The 17,005-nt window shown below is 35.6% G+C and overlaps 2 protein-coding genes across 2 annotated transcripts; both read left to right on the plus strand.

Moving 5' to 3' along the window:
* Window positions 1–4,989: 4,989 nt before the first annotated feature.
* On the plus strand, window positions 4,990–5,799 carry LOC111893066 (60S ribosomal protein L12). The gene has a single exon (XM_023889144.3). It carries the CDS (start codon window positions 5,068–5,070, stop codon window positions 5,566–5,568), a length of 501 nt encoding a protein of 166 aa, XP_023744912.1. The 5' UTR covers window positions 4,990–5,067; the 3' UTR covers window positions 5,569–5,799.
* Window positions 5,800–12,910: 7,111 nt separating this feature from the next.
* On the plus strand, window positions 12,911–14,676 carry LOC111893065 (aquaporin PIP2-1). The gene is made up of 4 exons (XM_023889143.1): window positions 12,911–13,244; window positions 13,603–13,898; window positions 14,327–14,467; window positions 14,560–14,676. The coding sequence occupies exons 1-4, from the start codon at window positions 12,911–12,913 to the stop codon at window positions 14,674–14,676; spliced, it is 888 nt and encodes a 295-aa protein (XP_023744911.1).
* The last annotated feature ends 2,329 nt before the right edge of the window (window positions 14,677–17,005 follow it).

Below are 17,005 nucleotides of genomic sequence, written 5' to 3' on the forward strand. Positions count from 1 at the left end.
ACAAGATCTCATATACATAATCTTTCACCACATATAACCATCTATGATTCCTCGTATTCAGGTTCGGATGATCCATAAAATCTCTCAGACTCTTGTGATCTAGGTAGATAGTACATCAGACCCCATACAGATAATGTCGTCAAGTATTGAGGGCGAAAACCACGACCCCCAACTCGAGTTCATGAGTAGGATGATTTGCCTCATGAAGCTTTATCTTCCTCGAAGCATATACAATCACTCAGTCCCTCTATATAAGCACTACACCCAAGCCCATAATCAATGCAACGTAATAGACCACAAAATCATCCATACCCTCGTGAAATGTCAGAATTGGATCATCATACAACTTCTACCTTGGAGTCTTAAATTTCGCCCGCTGCTCAGGCTCCCACCGAAACATGGCATTCTTCTTCGTCAGCCGGGTCAAAGGAATTGCAATCCTGGAAAAGTCCTAAATAAATCTCTGATAATACTCTCCTTAACCAGGGAAACTTCGAATCTCAGATAAAGACCCTAGAACCTCCCACTACTTCATGATCTTAATCTTAGATAGGTTAAGCAAGATACCATTATGATTAACGAGGTGACCCAAGAATTGAACCTCACACAACCAGAACTCACATTTGGAGAGCTTTGCAAAAAGTCTCTCCCTCCTCAATGTCTCAAGAGCCTCTCTCAGGTGCTCCTCATACTGCTCCTTGGTCTTAGAGTAGGCCAAGATATCATCAATAAACACAATCACTTATCGGTCCAACATCGTCCTACACACCAGCATCATGAGATCCATGAATGTTGTCGGTGAGTTGGTGAGCCCAAAATACATGACCATAAACTCGTAATGATTGTATCAAGTTCTAAAGGCAGTCTTCTATAAATCCTCATCTTTGACGCTTATCTAATGATATCCAAACCTTAAGCAAATCTTGGAAAACCAAGATGCACCCTACATCTGATGAAACAAGTCATCGATCTTCGGGAGTGGATAACGGTTCTTCACCATCAGCTTGTTTAATTATCGATAATCGATACACATGCGATGAGACCTTCCCTTTTTCTTCACAAACAGAATCGATGCTCCCCAAGGTGAACTACCCGACCTGATAAACCCCCTTGTTTAATAGCTCTTGCAGTTGTGTGGACAACTCCAACATCTCCAGTGGTTCTAAGCAGTATGGTGTCTTAGCTATCAGAGCTGAAACTAGATTCAGATCAATCTGGAACTCTCCCTGCCTTTCATGAGGCACTCCATACAATTCCACATGAAACACATCAGGTAACTCTCGGACTACAGGTACATCATCCATAATCTTCGTCTCTACAACTTGAGTATCTATAACATATGCCAAAAATCTAAATCATCCCTACTGAAGATACCTCCTAGCTCTCGCAATTGAGTAGATACCTGGTCCTCACCGAGTGACCTCACAATGAATAACCAGCTCTCCCCAACTTAGGGTTCAAACTCTTACCTTCTGATGCTCACAATCAATGATAACTCTTTTATGACTCAATCAATCCATGCCCATAATTATCTTCATCCCTCGCAGAGCTATAGGAACCAGATCTATCATATACCTCTCATAGAATAACTCAAGAATGTAGCCATGATGAACTACCAGAGCACTTACTATACAGTCATCAACGATCTCCACCTCCAATGGGTAATCCAAAGGTCCCTGAGCATAACCAAACTTCTTGCTAAGCGTAAGAGACACAAAAGATCGAGTGACACCCAAATCGAAAAGAACATGAGCAGTCACACCATTGACTAGGGACATCCCTAATTATGAACAAATAATCATAAGAAAAATTAATGAAAGAATGAAGGATACAAGAGGTATACATACCAATGAAAAAATCTGGCGTTGCTCGGTCTTCCTCAACTGTCAATTGAAAATACCAGCTCCTTACCACCGAAGAGTCGGCCTTGTCTCAGCGGCCATATGTGATCCTCAACGTAGCTGGAGTAGGTGCCCCCACCACCCCTCCAAATAACCTCGAACAGTAGGATTTCTTGTAGCCCGTATGATTACAATGAAAGCAAATCAGACTCGTTCCCTAGGGGCAATCTCGAGTAACATGATCGGTCTTGTCATAGTTGCAGCATCCCCAGCCTATTCATCGACAAACTCCATCATACGTTTTACCGCACTTGCATAATGCCTTAGCCCTGATAGCCTCTCGATCATGAGTCATAAGTCTTGGGCCTCTTCGTTGGGCCCTCTGCTACTTGCATGTGTGTTGCACCTCGATAACAGGTGCAAACTCTGCTGTGAACCTTGTAACAAAATCAGGTCATTTCATGTCCTCCATGACCTCTGCTCCCAAGGCATGAACAACCTCATCCCACCAATCGCGAGCTCGATCGCTCAGAAGGCAAGATGAAAACCTCACCCTTGATCGCTCAGGGCAGTAACTCGTTTGTTGAGTGCTCTCAATATCCATGATCCATTGTCTGCTAACAATAGGGTCCTTTTTCCCAAATAACTCTAGGGCTCCATAAGTCTTGAACTCTCGAAATGTGAGACTCTGTACCCCAAACCGACCAGCTGCCATCTCTATATGAAAGGCCCCTAGCCACTCATTTAATATCTCCATGATCCCCTCCTTGATCATACCGAACATCACATGAATCACATCCAAGATGTCATGTGTGATCTCAGACGTGATAAACTCGTGCATCCTTTTATAATTTGGTTCAACATCAACACCTAAACTGGAACTAGAACCAGAACATTGGGTAACTACCACCATACTGAAATACAACGATACAAAATATCAAAACATACCCGAAAAATCCCTTATGCTAAAGCTCCCTATAGTTTCCTTGAGTCTCCATGATTCGAGTACGGATCCTATGCTTCCAGTAGTACGTGCCCAATACTACCTTCCACACCTATCCTTACTTTCGTCAAGAATCATCCTGAATCCTCTAAGTCACTTCACTATGATGAATCTCATGAGCCCTATGCTAAATAACATATATATCTTACTACAACACTTCCTAGGCTCTCATAGGAGTCCTTATCTCACTTGCTTCTGTATTACTAGGAACCTCTACCAACACTGTCAGTTGCCTTATGCATGCAAATTATACACAATACACGATCAAATAGACTATTGAATAATGATTCTACCTTAGTCCCACAACCAAAAAAGGAAAAGGAAATAAGGCTAAATCAATCATTCTAAGGCTATATCATCCTAATCATGTATGATTCTAAAACATACACTTAGCAATTAACATTGTCAATCTAGACTCCAGGTAGCACATAAAAAACATTTCACTAAGCTATAAGGCATCACATATATCAAACAATTCTATCATGTAATTCCTGAAGCGATCCTCAGCCCTAAGCATGCACTCACATAATAGCATACTAAAGTATAACATTCATGTATGGGTATTTCAGGAATCACTTACTTGAACTCGGTTGATTGCACGCATCATACCCCTTTCATTATAAAGATCTTTTTAGAAAAAAAAATGTTTTGTTACAAAAGATTTATCATTCCTTAATTTTAGTTTAGACACACCTGAAAATGTTCCCAAATCCCTCAAGGCATTGCACCAACTTGAAACGTCCCAAAATACTAGTAGAATTTTCATTTTCAAAATACCTAAAAGTGATATAACCAATTGTTTTCAAAACCAAACAATGTAAAAGGTATTTTCAATCATAAGAGTGAATCAAATAAAACTGCATAACAATCGTCAAGGGATGTTGTACGATCATGTCAGGTCATTCTTTTTGGAACCAGAAGTAACTGAAACATTTAAACCACAAAAGTGTAAGCACAAAGCTTAGTGAGTTCTCCAAAATACCACATACCATACATAACATAATGGGCTTATCTCAGCCTCAAGAGAATTCTATGTGCCAAATCATAGTCTTACCATCACTATCTTTTATGGTCCAAATCATGGTCTTTACTTTTATAAGTGCCAGGGGTCGGATCCTGGTCTTCCATATAATTTTCAAGGGCCAAATCATGGTCTTCATACAACTGCCAGGGGGAAAACCTAGTCTTTCATACAAATGCCAGGGGCCAAACTCTGGTCTTCCATGCAAGAGTCACAAAGACAACTAACATCCTACATAGTATAATGAGAAGATTCACCTCAATTGTAGTCAACAGCTAACAAACTCACACAACTAAAGAGCGGGTACTACACACCTCCTATGTAATCATAAAAGGTAAACATTAGTCTACCTTCCAAAAATATCAATTTGACTAAAAGTCAAACCCGGAAAAAAGTCAACAACAGTTGACCTCCATGTCGCGGTCATCCATTGGCCATGGTGTGTCATCCTCATGAAAAAAATAGTCGAGACTAGTATAGTTGCCACATCATAGCAACTGAACAGTGAACAACTTAATAGATTAAGCTCTCAATCTGTTAAGCCCTAAACTCATACTTTCCAAAAGGCTTCTTATGACCCTCATGATCCATAAAAATCCAAACTTTATGGACATGCATGTCCAATGCATGTCTTTACCTTATCTAGGTCAAAAATGGTAGAAATAGGGTCAAAACCCCTTGCAAGGCTTTCAACACTCACTCAACTTCTAAATCCAGGAGGTCAGGCCTGTCCTAGAGGGTGAACGATATGGGAGACCGTCTAGGGCCCATCTTTTAAAGAGCCTAAATTTTTTATGGACTTTATTTTACATATATATATATATATATATATATATATATATATATATATATATATATATATATATATATATATATGCAGAGGTCTACAAATGTGGTCCGCAGACTACAGATATTTTGTCTAAAAAAAACAAACAGCACCTAAGTAACAAGATAAGTAAAAAAAAAAAAAGGCCCAAAACAAAAATCCATTAATATATATCTAATAATCATACCATTAATATAACTTTGTAAAGTTGGCCCAGTGGATCACGTTAATTTAAAGCTCCATGATCATACAAGGCCCAAAACAAAAATCCATTTCTATCTTTCAAAATCCCTAACGATATAAAACTACACTTCTTCTTCTTCTTCCATCCATCAAACCATCGCCGCCGTGCCTCACCACCTCCAAATCCGGAAAAATGCCACCGAAGTTCGACCCATCTCAAGTAGTAGATGTCTACGTCCGTGTAACCGGAGGTGAAGTGGGTGCAGCTTCTTCACTCGCCCCCAAAATCGGACCACTTGGTCTCTCCCCTAAGAAGATCGGAGAAGACATCGCCAAAGAAACAGCCAAGGATTGGAAGGGTTTACGTGTCACTGTCAAGCTCACCGTTCAAAATCGTCAAGCTAAAGTCTCCGTCGTCCCCTCCGCCGCAGCTCTAGTCATCAAAGCCTTGAAGGAGCCGGAACGCGATCGCAAGAAGGTGAAAAACATCAAGCACTCCGGCAACATTTCCCTTGACGATGTCATCGAGATTGCGAAGGTGATGAGGCCGAGGTCAATGGCGAAGGAGTTGGCAGGGACAGTGAAGGAAATCCTCGGAACTTGCGTTTCGGTTGGGTGTACTGTTGATGGAAAGGATCCGAAGGATCTACAGCAGGAGATTGCTGATGGTGATGTTGAAATCCCTCTCGATTGATCAATCTAGGGTTTTGATTTTACTCGTATTCCTCTTTCTCTTTCTTTTTCTATCACATTGTGTTTTTAATTTAGGAATTTTGAAAGTAACTCTATCTTTACATAGTTTTCTTTAGCATAATTGGGTTGAGTGTTTGAACTGAGATAGCTACTTGTGGTGAATTCCAGTTGATTTCAATGTGCTTTTGTATCTTTTATACATTAATCTTGATGCAACACCATTGATACTCAACTGGACTTGCAAATGACTTGGAGAAAAATATCATCTTTATCTTAGAAAAGGCTCAAATTACTATCTTTTGACTTTAATGGTCGATTTTCTTAAACTATGGTAGGTTGAATAAAAGAATCTTTATTTGTAGGTTTAATGTTAAAGATTCAATCTTTAAGCATCAGGGTGTTTAACCCTTAGTCATAAAGATGAGTCTTTAAGGTTAAAGGTTCAATCTTTAATGTCGTAGAATGACAACAATATTCCATTTGTTCTTTGGGTCGCTTGTCTTTTAATGGTATTCAAAGTGTCAATGAGTTCTTCTTTTCCTCCTTCTCATTAAACAGTTTTAATGGATTCGAACTTGGAAATTCTTTCATATTGGATGCCACACTCGACAACATGTCAACACTCATGTCAAGTGCTAAATCGACAAAAATGAACAAATTCCATCATATTGAATGCAATAGCGAGCAATATTCTTTTACTCTCATTGAAATACACCCAAATGGTGTAATGAGATCCCAAAAAATTGTTGATTTGGTAAATATCATTTTGTGACATTAACCTTTGTAAAAATTCATGGTATGTTGATTGGGGTTTGAAAATGTAATTGGAAATACACATCAAAAAGTTGAAAGACTAGGTTTTCTAGAGAGAGTGATTTGTTATTTGGCTATTGAGTTCTCAAGCATTGGGAACTTTGTGGTCTAGTCTAAGGTTAAGGGCTCAATCTTTCATATTTGTTTGTAGTAAATATATGGATATTTGTTTCATTAATCCTTTTAGTTTCATCTTCGACAAACCATTTCTCAAATTTTATACCCCTTTTGAAAGCATTCGATGACACACCGGGTTGTGGTTGATTGCTTCGTATTGAAAGACATTGTGATTGAGTCGCATGATTTGAATTTAGGAGTGAAACTCAGTAACACAAAACATTATGTATATGGCATATAAATTGTTGATTATATAATACTAGTTCTGAAATTTATGTATTACATGAGTTAATTTAAAAAAAAAATTAAATATAAAAGTTTAAATATTTGAGATCTTTGAATTATATATACATACTAATTTTTAAAAAAAAAATTAAATATAAAAGTTTAATTATTTGAAATCTTTGAATTATATATACACACTAATTTTAAAGGCATTGTGGTTGAGTAGCATGATTTGAATTTAGGAGTCAAACTCAACAACACAAAACATTATCTATATGGCACATAAATTGTATATAACACTAGTTATCAGACTCATGTATAAATGAGTTAATTAAAAAATAAGTTAAATATAAAAGTTTTAATATTTGAAAACTTTGAATTTATAACAAAATAAAAAATAATGAATTATTATAATGAATTTTTTTTTCTTTTAAATTTATACAAATAATTTAAATAAATAAACAAAATAAACTAATAAGCTTTAACTTTATGAAACTTGAAATTAAAATGTAAATTCATTAATAAAATTAATATTTATTTATTGTAATTATTACATTAAAATATTATATTGAATTTAATAAAATATAAAAACTCATAAAATGACATGTGTAAACACAATTAATTTAAAATAACCACAAAATGACATTTAACAAATTGAATGATAGTGTGACAAGTAGCAAAAAAAAAAACATTTATTTATTAGAGACGAGGATAAATGTTGAAATTTAATTTATTATCAATATATAATTGATGTCTTCAAAATAAACAAATCTTAAATAAGATATTTTATTAATTTATTTTGTAGTCCTTAATTATAACTAGCTCTCATACTAGTTGGTGCACATCAAACACCATTTATTTTATTTTCAACCGATATAACACCATTTTTTGCACTAAATGATGTAAAAAGATAAAATTGGCACAAAAAGTTATTCATCCTCAATTAGTGTATAGTTTTTTACTTTTTTATATCGAGTAGCATACTTCAAGTATATTTCCCATTTTGTAACTTATTTTGTAACTTGTATAAAATTTTAAATCTACCCTAATGAGTTGTTGAAAAATGATGCAAAACTAGATTTTGTATCGTGTTGAAGATGCTCTTAATCAACTCTTAAGGTTATATTTGACGTATTAGCTGATAGCTGAAAAGCTAGCTTTTAAATAAAAAACTAGCTGATAGTTGTAAAGCTAGCTGATAAAAGATGATGTTTGGTAAACTAGCTGAAAAGTTAGCTGAAATATATAATAATTACATAAAATGATGTGAGAGTATGTGTTTCTATAATTAATTAAGGGGTGTATTTGAAAATTTTTAAAAAAACTCATAAAAAGCTAGTCTATGTAGCTTTTCAAAAAGCTAGCTTATAAACTACTTTTTTGCGTACCAAACACGACAACATAAAAGAACTCGAAAAATAAGCTAGCTTATCAGCTAGCTCTGGCGCGCCAAACACAGCCACTTGATTTATAGGATATACAACACGATTTATATTTTATAGTATTTTTCTTAAAGTCAACAGAACTTTAAACGAACATAAAAAATGGTTTGTTCATATTCATTCATTTAAGTTAATAAACGAACGAACACGAATAAATGAATGGACATAATTTCTTGTTCTTGTTCTTGTTTTTGTGCTAGTTTGTTTGTTAAACAAGTTAACTTGTTTGTTTTTGTTCATTTTTGTCATCAATATGATAAACGAACATAAACGATCATAAATGAAAAAGCATAAATGAAAATAAACATTCAAGAATTGTAAAACATGACATCAATACTTCTAATATGATTATTATGGAATCTCTAAGTTGCAAAACTTTAACCACTTTTAAAAATTTCACTTTCACTTTCATTTGTTGTATAATATTTATATTGTATAATATAATATAATAAACAAACATATATGAATATTTATGAATATAATTAAACGAATGAGACCATTGTTCATCTTTGTTTTTTTTAAAAACATGAAAAAATTTATTCATTTTCATTCATTTATTAAATAAACAAACATAAACGGAATTCTCACTGATTCACAAACAGTTCGTTACGGATTTAAAATGGTGTAATGATATTTTATTATCGATTTATATATGGAGAAATGTTATGGACTGGTATTTAGTTATTTATTGAAGCATTGTTTTGGGTATTTATTTGTTTCATGCTTCTCTTTAAAATACTATTATTACATTATTTGGTTCTAAACTTTGAGATCATAGTGGCAAATGGTGTCCACCGTATCTACAAAACATACACAAATACTGACCCAATCATGCCATTAATACGCCACTAAAACAGCTCCTAATTTCATATAACGATGATTACTTAAAAATTACACTCTTCATCTTTTATAGCATCAATTGTTGATGCGCTTAAAAGAATTTTGGGCCGATTGAATTTCTAAATCTCTATCAATATTTATACAACCTTAAATAGACCGGTACTTTCTAAGAATATCAACAAGAGCTCGGCCCGACCTTTGTCTACTAAGAGTAAAGAGCAGTTCTAAAAGGGCCCAAAGAAGATCTAAAGCTGGATGTTAAAATGCATAAACCCAAAAGTTTATCAAGGTGTGAGTTTGCCAATTGCCATATGATGTTAGTCCAAGATAGCCAGCAAAAACTATTTTTTTTTTCAAACCGGACCGGTTCAGAAAACCGGTTCGGTTCTGATTAACAAAGTCAGAACCGGTTCACCCCTAAAAGTGTTTGGATTGCGGTTAACAAAAAAAAAAGAAGTCATTCACAGTGGGCATTTGATGCAATTCACAGTGGGGGGATTGAGATGAAAGCATAAGCCTTATTTCACACACGTCCATATGATGCATTATTTTATTTTATTTTATTTATTTTTGTTTAACAAAGACATAATACAACTTCAAACATAAAAACACATTTCTTTGGAGCAAATTTCAACCTTTTTTTTAATTTTTTTTTGTTTTTTATATTGGAAATACATACAACTTCAAACATAAAAACACAAAACATCCAAATTGTCAAACTAATATATCTTCAAACATAAACACAAAACATCCAAATTGTTTTTTTTATTGTTTTTTGGATTTATTCTTCATGCGTCACGTCGTTGTGCAATGTTTTCTCGTACTCGAGCTCTCCTAGGGTGAGAAGCACGAACAACCTCATGGCTACTTCTTCGTCATGTACTTGTTGATCAACTTGCAACGCTTTGCCCTCTAGTAATTCAACGTCTTGTATCTGTTCCATGCCATCGAGGTTGCATTTCAAGCAAATGCACACTTTCACCGACAAATGGGTGAATTTTGTTCTTCTTGGTGATATAACCCTGCCACTAAAAAAAACCGATTCCGAAGCTACCGTGGAAGCTTGGGAGCTTAGTAGATCACGGGCCATGACGGCTAGAATCGAAAATTGAGTTTCCTTTTCTTTCTACCAAGCAAAAATATCAAAATTATCAAACTCTTGCACACTCATTTGTGCAAAAAAAAAAAAAAAAATCAGATCAATGTACCTTCTGAGATCACTACTAGGGGTGTTAGACCGAGCTCGTTTGGAATTTCATTCCTCAAAGTATTATAGAGCCGGATTATTTCGTTATTTTGGTGAGAAGTGAATCCGGATGCCCCTGTACCTTGCAACATGTCATGACTGTTTGTTGAACCATCCTTTGTTAAATAAACTTCAAACAAACTTTGAAAAACTTTGTTAAATTTTGAAATTTCCTTTGATGCATACTATATGTCATCATCCAATAAACCCAAATCTAACAAATATTTTCAAGTAAAGTTTCAACCCTCGCAACATTTAGAGTCGGATTCAAAGTGGTGATACAAGTTATAATGGGGGGCATATTTTTGTTAACTCTGCTTTTATCGGTTTAATCATATCAACAAACATTGTGCCTCTCATTTTAGGTAAAGATATGCTATCTTGATCATTTTTCTAGTGAGATCTTAGTTTGGGGGGTTCTAGGGCTTTTCCCCATCCTTCTTGTGCTATTTAGTCCCTTGAGTAGATCTTGAGGTTGAAACCTCAGATCTGGATTGTAGGAGGTCTTGGGAGCCCAAAGACCCAAGCTTTATGGACTTAGAGGCAAGCCTATGAGTACCAAACACTTGCTGAAGCTTGTATTGACATTATGGAGCAAATATGTCATGCATGAACGTAAAGATCGAAGCTTTACGTGACATTCGATCCTTAGGATACTAGATCTAGAGTTTGGAGTGGTGGATATGCCTTAAAACGTCTGAATGAGAATACAAACTGAATGGACTCATCGAGTCAATGAGCTGACTCGACGAGTCGGCTAGGGTTTTCCCCGATGAGTCTGGACATGGGTAACCCGGCGAGTTGATGGAACAATTTGACGAGTTAAGTTAGGTTTTTGCAATAATTTGAGGAACAATGGGAACTCGGCAAGTCATATAGATGCATTTGGCGAGTCAGGTCAACATGGATAGTTGACTCGAGTGTTGACTTTAGGGTTTGGTCAAGGCATAGATTACGGGGACCATGGAGGGGTAAAATCGTCATTTACCCATTCCAAGAGTTTGAGAGAGAGAATAAATTAGTTTATTTAGAGTCATGATTTAAATGTTAATTAGAGATAGTTATCTTATGTGTTAGGCAGAGACTAGCTTGAGATTCGTGTACGAGATTATTTACTTGCTTGCTTACGAGGTGAGTCTTCTCACTATATTTTACCTAGAGTGGTAATCTTTGTGTGACCGGAAGGTCTTATGCGCTTATATTGAGTATTGTGACATACTGCATTATGTCTTTGTGATTTGTGTTGTGTCTTATTTTGAGCTTACTGAATTAGGACCGGAGGGTCCACCCGAGTTGTAGGACTGGAAGGTCCCACTGAGACACATTGATCGGAGGGTGTTATTTGAGCATAGCCATGAGAGGCTTATGAGAAATTTGTGGTATTTTGGGGGAACTCACTAAGCTTCGTTCTTACCGTGTTATATGTTTCAGGTACTTCTTAGGATCACGAGAAGGCACCGGCGTGATTGTAAACACCGATACGAGACTATGTGGCTGATTCTGGGATAGTGACATTATTATGTGGATTTGTGTTGACACATTAAACAATTATGTTTTTGCGAGATACATTATGTGTTTTTATGTGTTATAAAAATGAAATTTTTGTTTGAAATTTTACGGTGTTACACTCCTTGTGCAAGGAACCAAAACAACCAATTATACTGAAAATGTTAAGCTTCTACCAACACCTAACTACCCCTATAATGAACAATGATTTGCATAAATGAGAAGTTGGTGTTTGACCTCATCAATTATGCTAATCTCTCATTTCTTTGTATTTAATTCATCAATTATGCTAATCTCTCATTTCTTTGTATTATAGCTTAAATGAATCAAACTTACTATTTGTTTGAACTCTTACCTATCAATATAATCTTTGATTTATATCAGAACATAAAATGAGTTAGACTTTGCTCTTTGGTAACATTTGAAAAACAAGATCTTGTATAAATTAGGGTTTTCTATTAATCATCGTCTAAACCAATTAATCATTTGAATTCAGTCGACCGACTAGTTATCGGCTGATGATTTTTGCAATCATGGATCTAAATGTTATGTAAATTATATGTTAATTACCCTTAGTGTATAAAAAAGTCTCTAAGTGACTAAATGATAACATGGAGAATAGTTGGAAGCTAAATGTCAAATTTAAACCATTTAATATATGTGACGTAGTAAAAAAATGCATCATTTTGGAATGTCACCAAGTAGGCTTGGGTTGTTTTCTTTGTTCTTTGGCCACACACTCGATTTTATTATTGTAGCAAGATTTAACAAATGCTCATACGCAAAATACATCAAACACGATTAAGAAAACAACTGAACTTTCTTGTGTCTCCTTTTTTACTTGCTAAAAATAAATAAAGATACTACCACATGTCGTAATGTCATTTTTCTTATGTTTTTTTGAACAAGTCTCTTAGAGATCCATCAATTTCTCCATTAATTCATCTCTTCCATGAATGACAAGCACGCTTAATTCTCTTTCTCTGTCTCTCATATATACTTTGACCTTCCATGAAACTAATTCCAATAGTCAACACTACCATTTTCTTTTCGTTTTCTAAATCTCTGCGTTGAATCACTTCAAATTCAAAATAAGATTCAACGCCTTTTCAATTGAAAAAAGATAAAAAAAAAAACAAAATCTTCTTGAATAAATGGATACTGATACCGACATAGAAGAGGGTATCAACGATCAAAGAGACAGGGCGTCAGCCGGAGACCGAGACTACCAACAACCGCTAGCGGCACCACTAATCGAGGCGGCAGAACTAGCCAAATGGTCGTTCTATAGAGCTATCATAGCGGAATTCGTTGCCACCGGTTTGTTTCTTTACATTACAGTTTCAACCGTCATTGGTTACAAGAGATCACAAAATGACTCCACCAAGAATATTCCCGGTTACTGTGGTGGCGTTGGCCTTCTTGGCCTTGCATGGGCTTTCGGTGGCATGATATTTGTCCTTGTTTACAACACCGCTGGCATCTCCGGTAAGTTTGGAACATTTCAATGGTTGCACCACCACTATTGTAATGAATATACGTTAGAAATATGGTTTAGTGACACTTGAAAATCATGATAATCATTTTAAAATCGAAGTATTTGGGTGGTACTCCCAAATCCTCAATTGGATAAGACTCAGAGAAAATCATGCCCCTAGACTCCCGTTCGTTCAGGGGCTTCGCCCCTAAATGACAGTATACTTTGATACTTGATCAAACTTAAAAAGTGTGTACTCCACACCTTCCTTATCAAGATCATTTTTAGTCAACAAAAGAATCTCATTACACTTAAATAACATTGATGATAACAAATCACCAAAAATATACGGTGGTTTTCACTTTTCAGGTGGACATCTGAACCCTGCGGTGACGTTTGCCCTACTATTGGCTAGGAAGGTGACTATCCCAAGGGCCATTATGTACATCTTGGCTCAATGTTCAGGTGCAACATGTGGGTGTTGGTTAGTCAAGGCTTTTGAAAAGACTTATTATATGGTCAATGGTGGTGGTGTTAATGAGCTGCAACATGGCTATGGTCGACTCACCGCATTAGGGGCCGAGATTATTGGCACTTTTATCCTTGTGTACACAGTACTCTCCACCACCGACCCAAAGAGAAACGCTCGTGATTCCCATGTTCCTGTAAGTATTTCGTACTCTTATTATAGTTAGGGTAATGAAAACAGGAAGATAATGAAATCAATCATTATATTCTTTGATTAAACATATGTTCATTGTATTCTTTGATCAAACATATGTTTGGTTGACATGTAAGAACGAATGATATGAAACTTCATATAATTGGTCCTATCGATTCTATTATACAAAACAAGTAGTTTTTTTTTCTTTTCTTCTACATTTTAGCCTCGTACCATCTTACCAAACACTAACTTATTTTAGTGGAAACTAGTGAAATTCAATGAGAATCTCATTGTCAATAATTGAAATTTATGTACTTTTTTTTTACCAATGAGACAGGTTAGTTGGGACGTATTTTTTTTTATTAATTGTTAATGAGTTATAGTTTTCGTTCATCGAGTTGTTTAGGTTATGTTTTGTTGAATGACAAGGTATTGGCACCATTGCCTATTGGATTTGCGGTTTTCATGGTTCACTTAGCCACAATCCCAATAACCGGAACCGGAATCAACCCAGCCCGGAGTTTTGGGCCAGCGGTGATGTACAACGAGAAAGAAACATGGAATGATCATGTACGTATACAATTTTAATACTCCAAAATGATAAATTTATATGCAAGATTTAATGTTTATCACAATGTAAAATATGGACTTTATCATTTCAGTGGCTTTTTTGGGCTGGACCGATGATCGGGGCAGCTGGAGCGGAATTTTACTATGAACACATTTTACGAGCACATTTAACGTTGTACCGCGACCACCATCATATTACCCGACGTTGACGATTATAAATTTTGGATGGATGAGGATTTAGTTTTATTATTTTGATTAACGAAGTGACGTTATTGATCATACTAGGATTTGATATTGTAAGTTTTGTTTTAAATAACAACTGTTGTATTTATGTGTAATTTGTAACTTTTTTGTTGCACAATTGCCAAATCGAACCTCTTTAACGACGAGTACTCGAATTGTAAAACTTTAAGTGCTTATGATTTGTTAAACATGTAACATTTTTGTTGAATTAAGTCTTAATTAGTTGTTATTGCTGGAATATGGAAACCCATGCAAGGTTTGTATTGCACTACCATAAACACTGATACAAAAGAATGATAAATATAATATGGTCTAACACACATTCTCAGTTTGAGCGTGAGGTTTGTGTATACTCAAACTGTATTTGAATTCCAAAAATAGTTGTTAAGGTAGTCCCTTGTGACAATAAACACAAACTGGTGAGTTGACAGTTGACACATGAACAACATGTATATGTCTTATAACAACATGTTCTCTAATAGAATGTAAGTTTATTTCCACATATTTGGTTCTTTGGTGCTAAACTCGATTAGAACTTAAATACATTGTACTAACATTGTCACAAAAATCAAAAAACATATGTGGTACGAGATAGAAAACATGACAACTCCAGAAGAAGGTTTTGAAGCTATGCAATTTTCGCAACAACATTGGCTACCACCTGTACATAGTTTCAGAAGTGGGCCGGCAGACAACATGTTGTCGTTTGTAAAACGTGGCATTGACAACTTCTCAAATTTTACCGTCAAGTGCAAAATTTAATATAAATTTGTCAAAATATATCATAATTCCGTCACAAATCCATTAGAAATCCGTCACGAATCCGTTGGAAATTCTCCAAACTTAGTCCTAATAAGTGTAAATTTAATGTAATATGTCGATGTAACCCTTTTCGTGACGGATTTTGTGACACAAATTGCCGCCAAAAAATGAGTTTTTTAGTAGTGTAACCCTTAAAAAAAATTGTGCAACCCCTCATATTTATTTCTGCATCTGCCACTGAGAACAAAAACACGAGATTGCCATCAAGGAAAATATAAAATCATTGTAAGAAACCAAACGATCACTGGAAGATGGGCGATGGTGAAGGCAATGCATGAGAGTGCCACATAGGTACCAGAAGAATACGCTTTAAGGCAATGCCAGACTTACGAGGATCATGCATATAGAGGAAGATCTAATGAACCACATAAGAGATATTAGGACGAGTGAATGTCAGATCTCACAGGTCCCAACTAGAGTTTGATATAGCATCAGATCATCAACAAGCTTTCCCTAAGAGAAGATCTTAGGCTTATTGTTTGTTGGTGTAGTGAGGGATTGCATGTGGAAATATCAATATGATAGATGATTTCTTTGGCAAAATTTATATGAGACAAGAGGAGGCCATACTCAATCCGTGAAACATCAATGCTTAGGAAAAAAGAGAGTGTACCTAAATTAGTCATACGGAATTCAGTTGATAAATAAGAGGTGATTCTCCTAATCATAGGGAAGAGGAATGCGTATGGATGATATCTTCAACATAGATAAGTATATAGATAATCTTAGGTCCATGATGATACGTGAAGAGAGAGCTGTCAGAATGACCACTTTTAAAATCGAGATAGGTGATATAAACTACAAATAACTGATACTAGGCTCAAGGAGTCTATTTGAGGTATTATAAGGTTTTATAAATCCTATATACATAATCATGGAATTACATATGAGAATTCCTACAAGGTTGCTTCATATACACCTCCTTCGTTAGGTCACTTTTAAGGAAATCATCATTATCATCAAGTTGATGAATAGGTTATCAATGAGAAAGGTCAATGCTTAAAACAATACAAATGTTAGCAATTTTACAACTAGATTAAAGGTATCAACAAAGTCCAAGCCTAGTTGTTCAGAGAAACCATGTGCAACAAGACGATCCCTGTAACAGTCGAGCTTGAGATATCCATCATATTTCTGAAAGTGGTGGCAACGATAACTAAAAATTTTGGTATTAGGAGAGCCTTGAAAAAGATCCCAATCGTGATTAGAGAGAAGGATAGAAATTTTAGATTCCATGGCTTCCTTCCACTTTGGATCACACGAAGCATGCGTTCTTTGACGATGAATTGGAGAGATAGATGAGTAAATGGAAATATTAAGAATTTTCCTAGGCTTTAGGCAACCTATCATAGGATGACCAAATAGGGTTGGAGGGTTTCACAGATTAGTGGAGACCAAGGGAGTAAGGGAACCATGTAGGGCAACCAAGGTCAAAGACACATGAGATTCAGAGGAAATGATGGAGGTGGATAT

The sequence above is a fragment of the Lactuca sativa genome, chromosome 6, assembly GCF_002870075.4.
Source record: "Lactuca sativa cultivar Salinas chromosome 6, Lsat_Salinas_v11, whole genome shotgun sequence".
Lineage (NCBI taxonomy): Eukaryota > Viridiplantae > Streptophyta > Magnoliopsida > Asterales > Asteraceae > Lactuca > Lactuca sativa.

Coding starts and splice junctions, on each gene's coding strand:
- LOC111893066 (XM_023889144.3), top strand. CDS start 5,068: ATGCCACCGAAGTTCGACCCATCTCAAGTAGTAGATGTCTACGTCCGT.
- LOC111893065 (XM_023889143.1), top strand. CDS start 12,911: ATGGATACTGATACCGACATAGAAGAGGGTATCAACGATCAAAGAGAC. Junction 13,245..13,602: donor CAACACCGCTGGCATCTCCG/GTAAGTTTGGAA, acceptor TTCACTTTTCAG/GTGGACATCTGAACCCTGCG. Junction 13,899..14,326: donor CTCGTGATTCCCATGTTCCT/GTAAGTATTTCG, acceptor TTGAATGACAAG/GTATTGGCACCATTGCCTAT.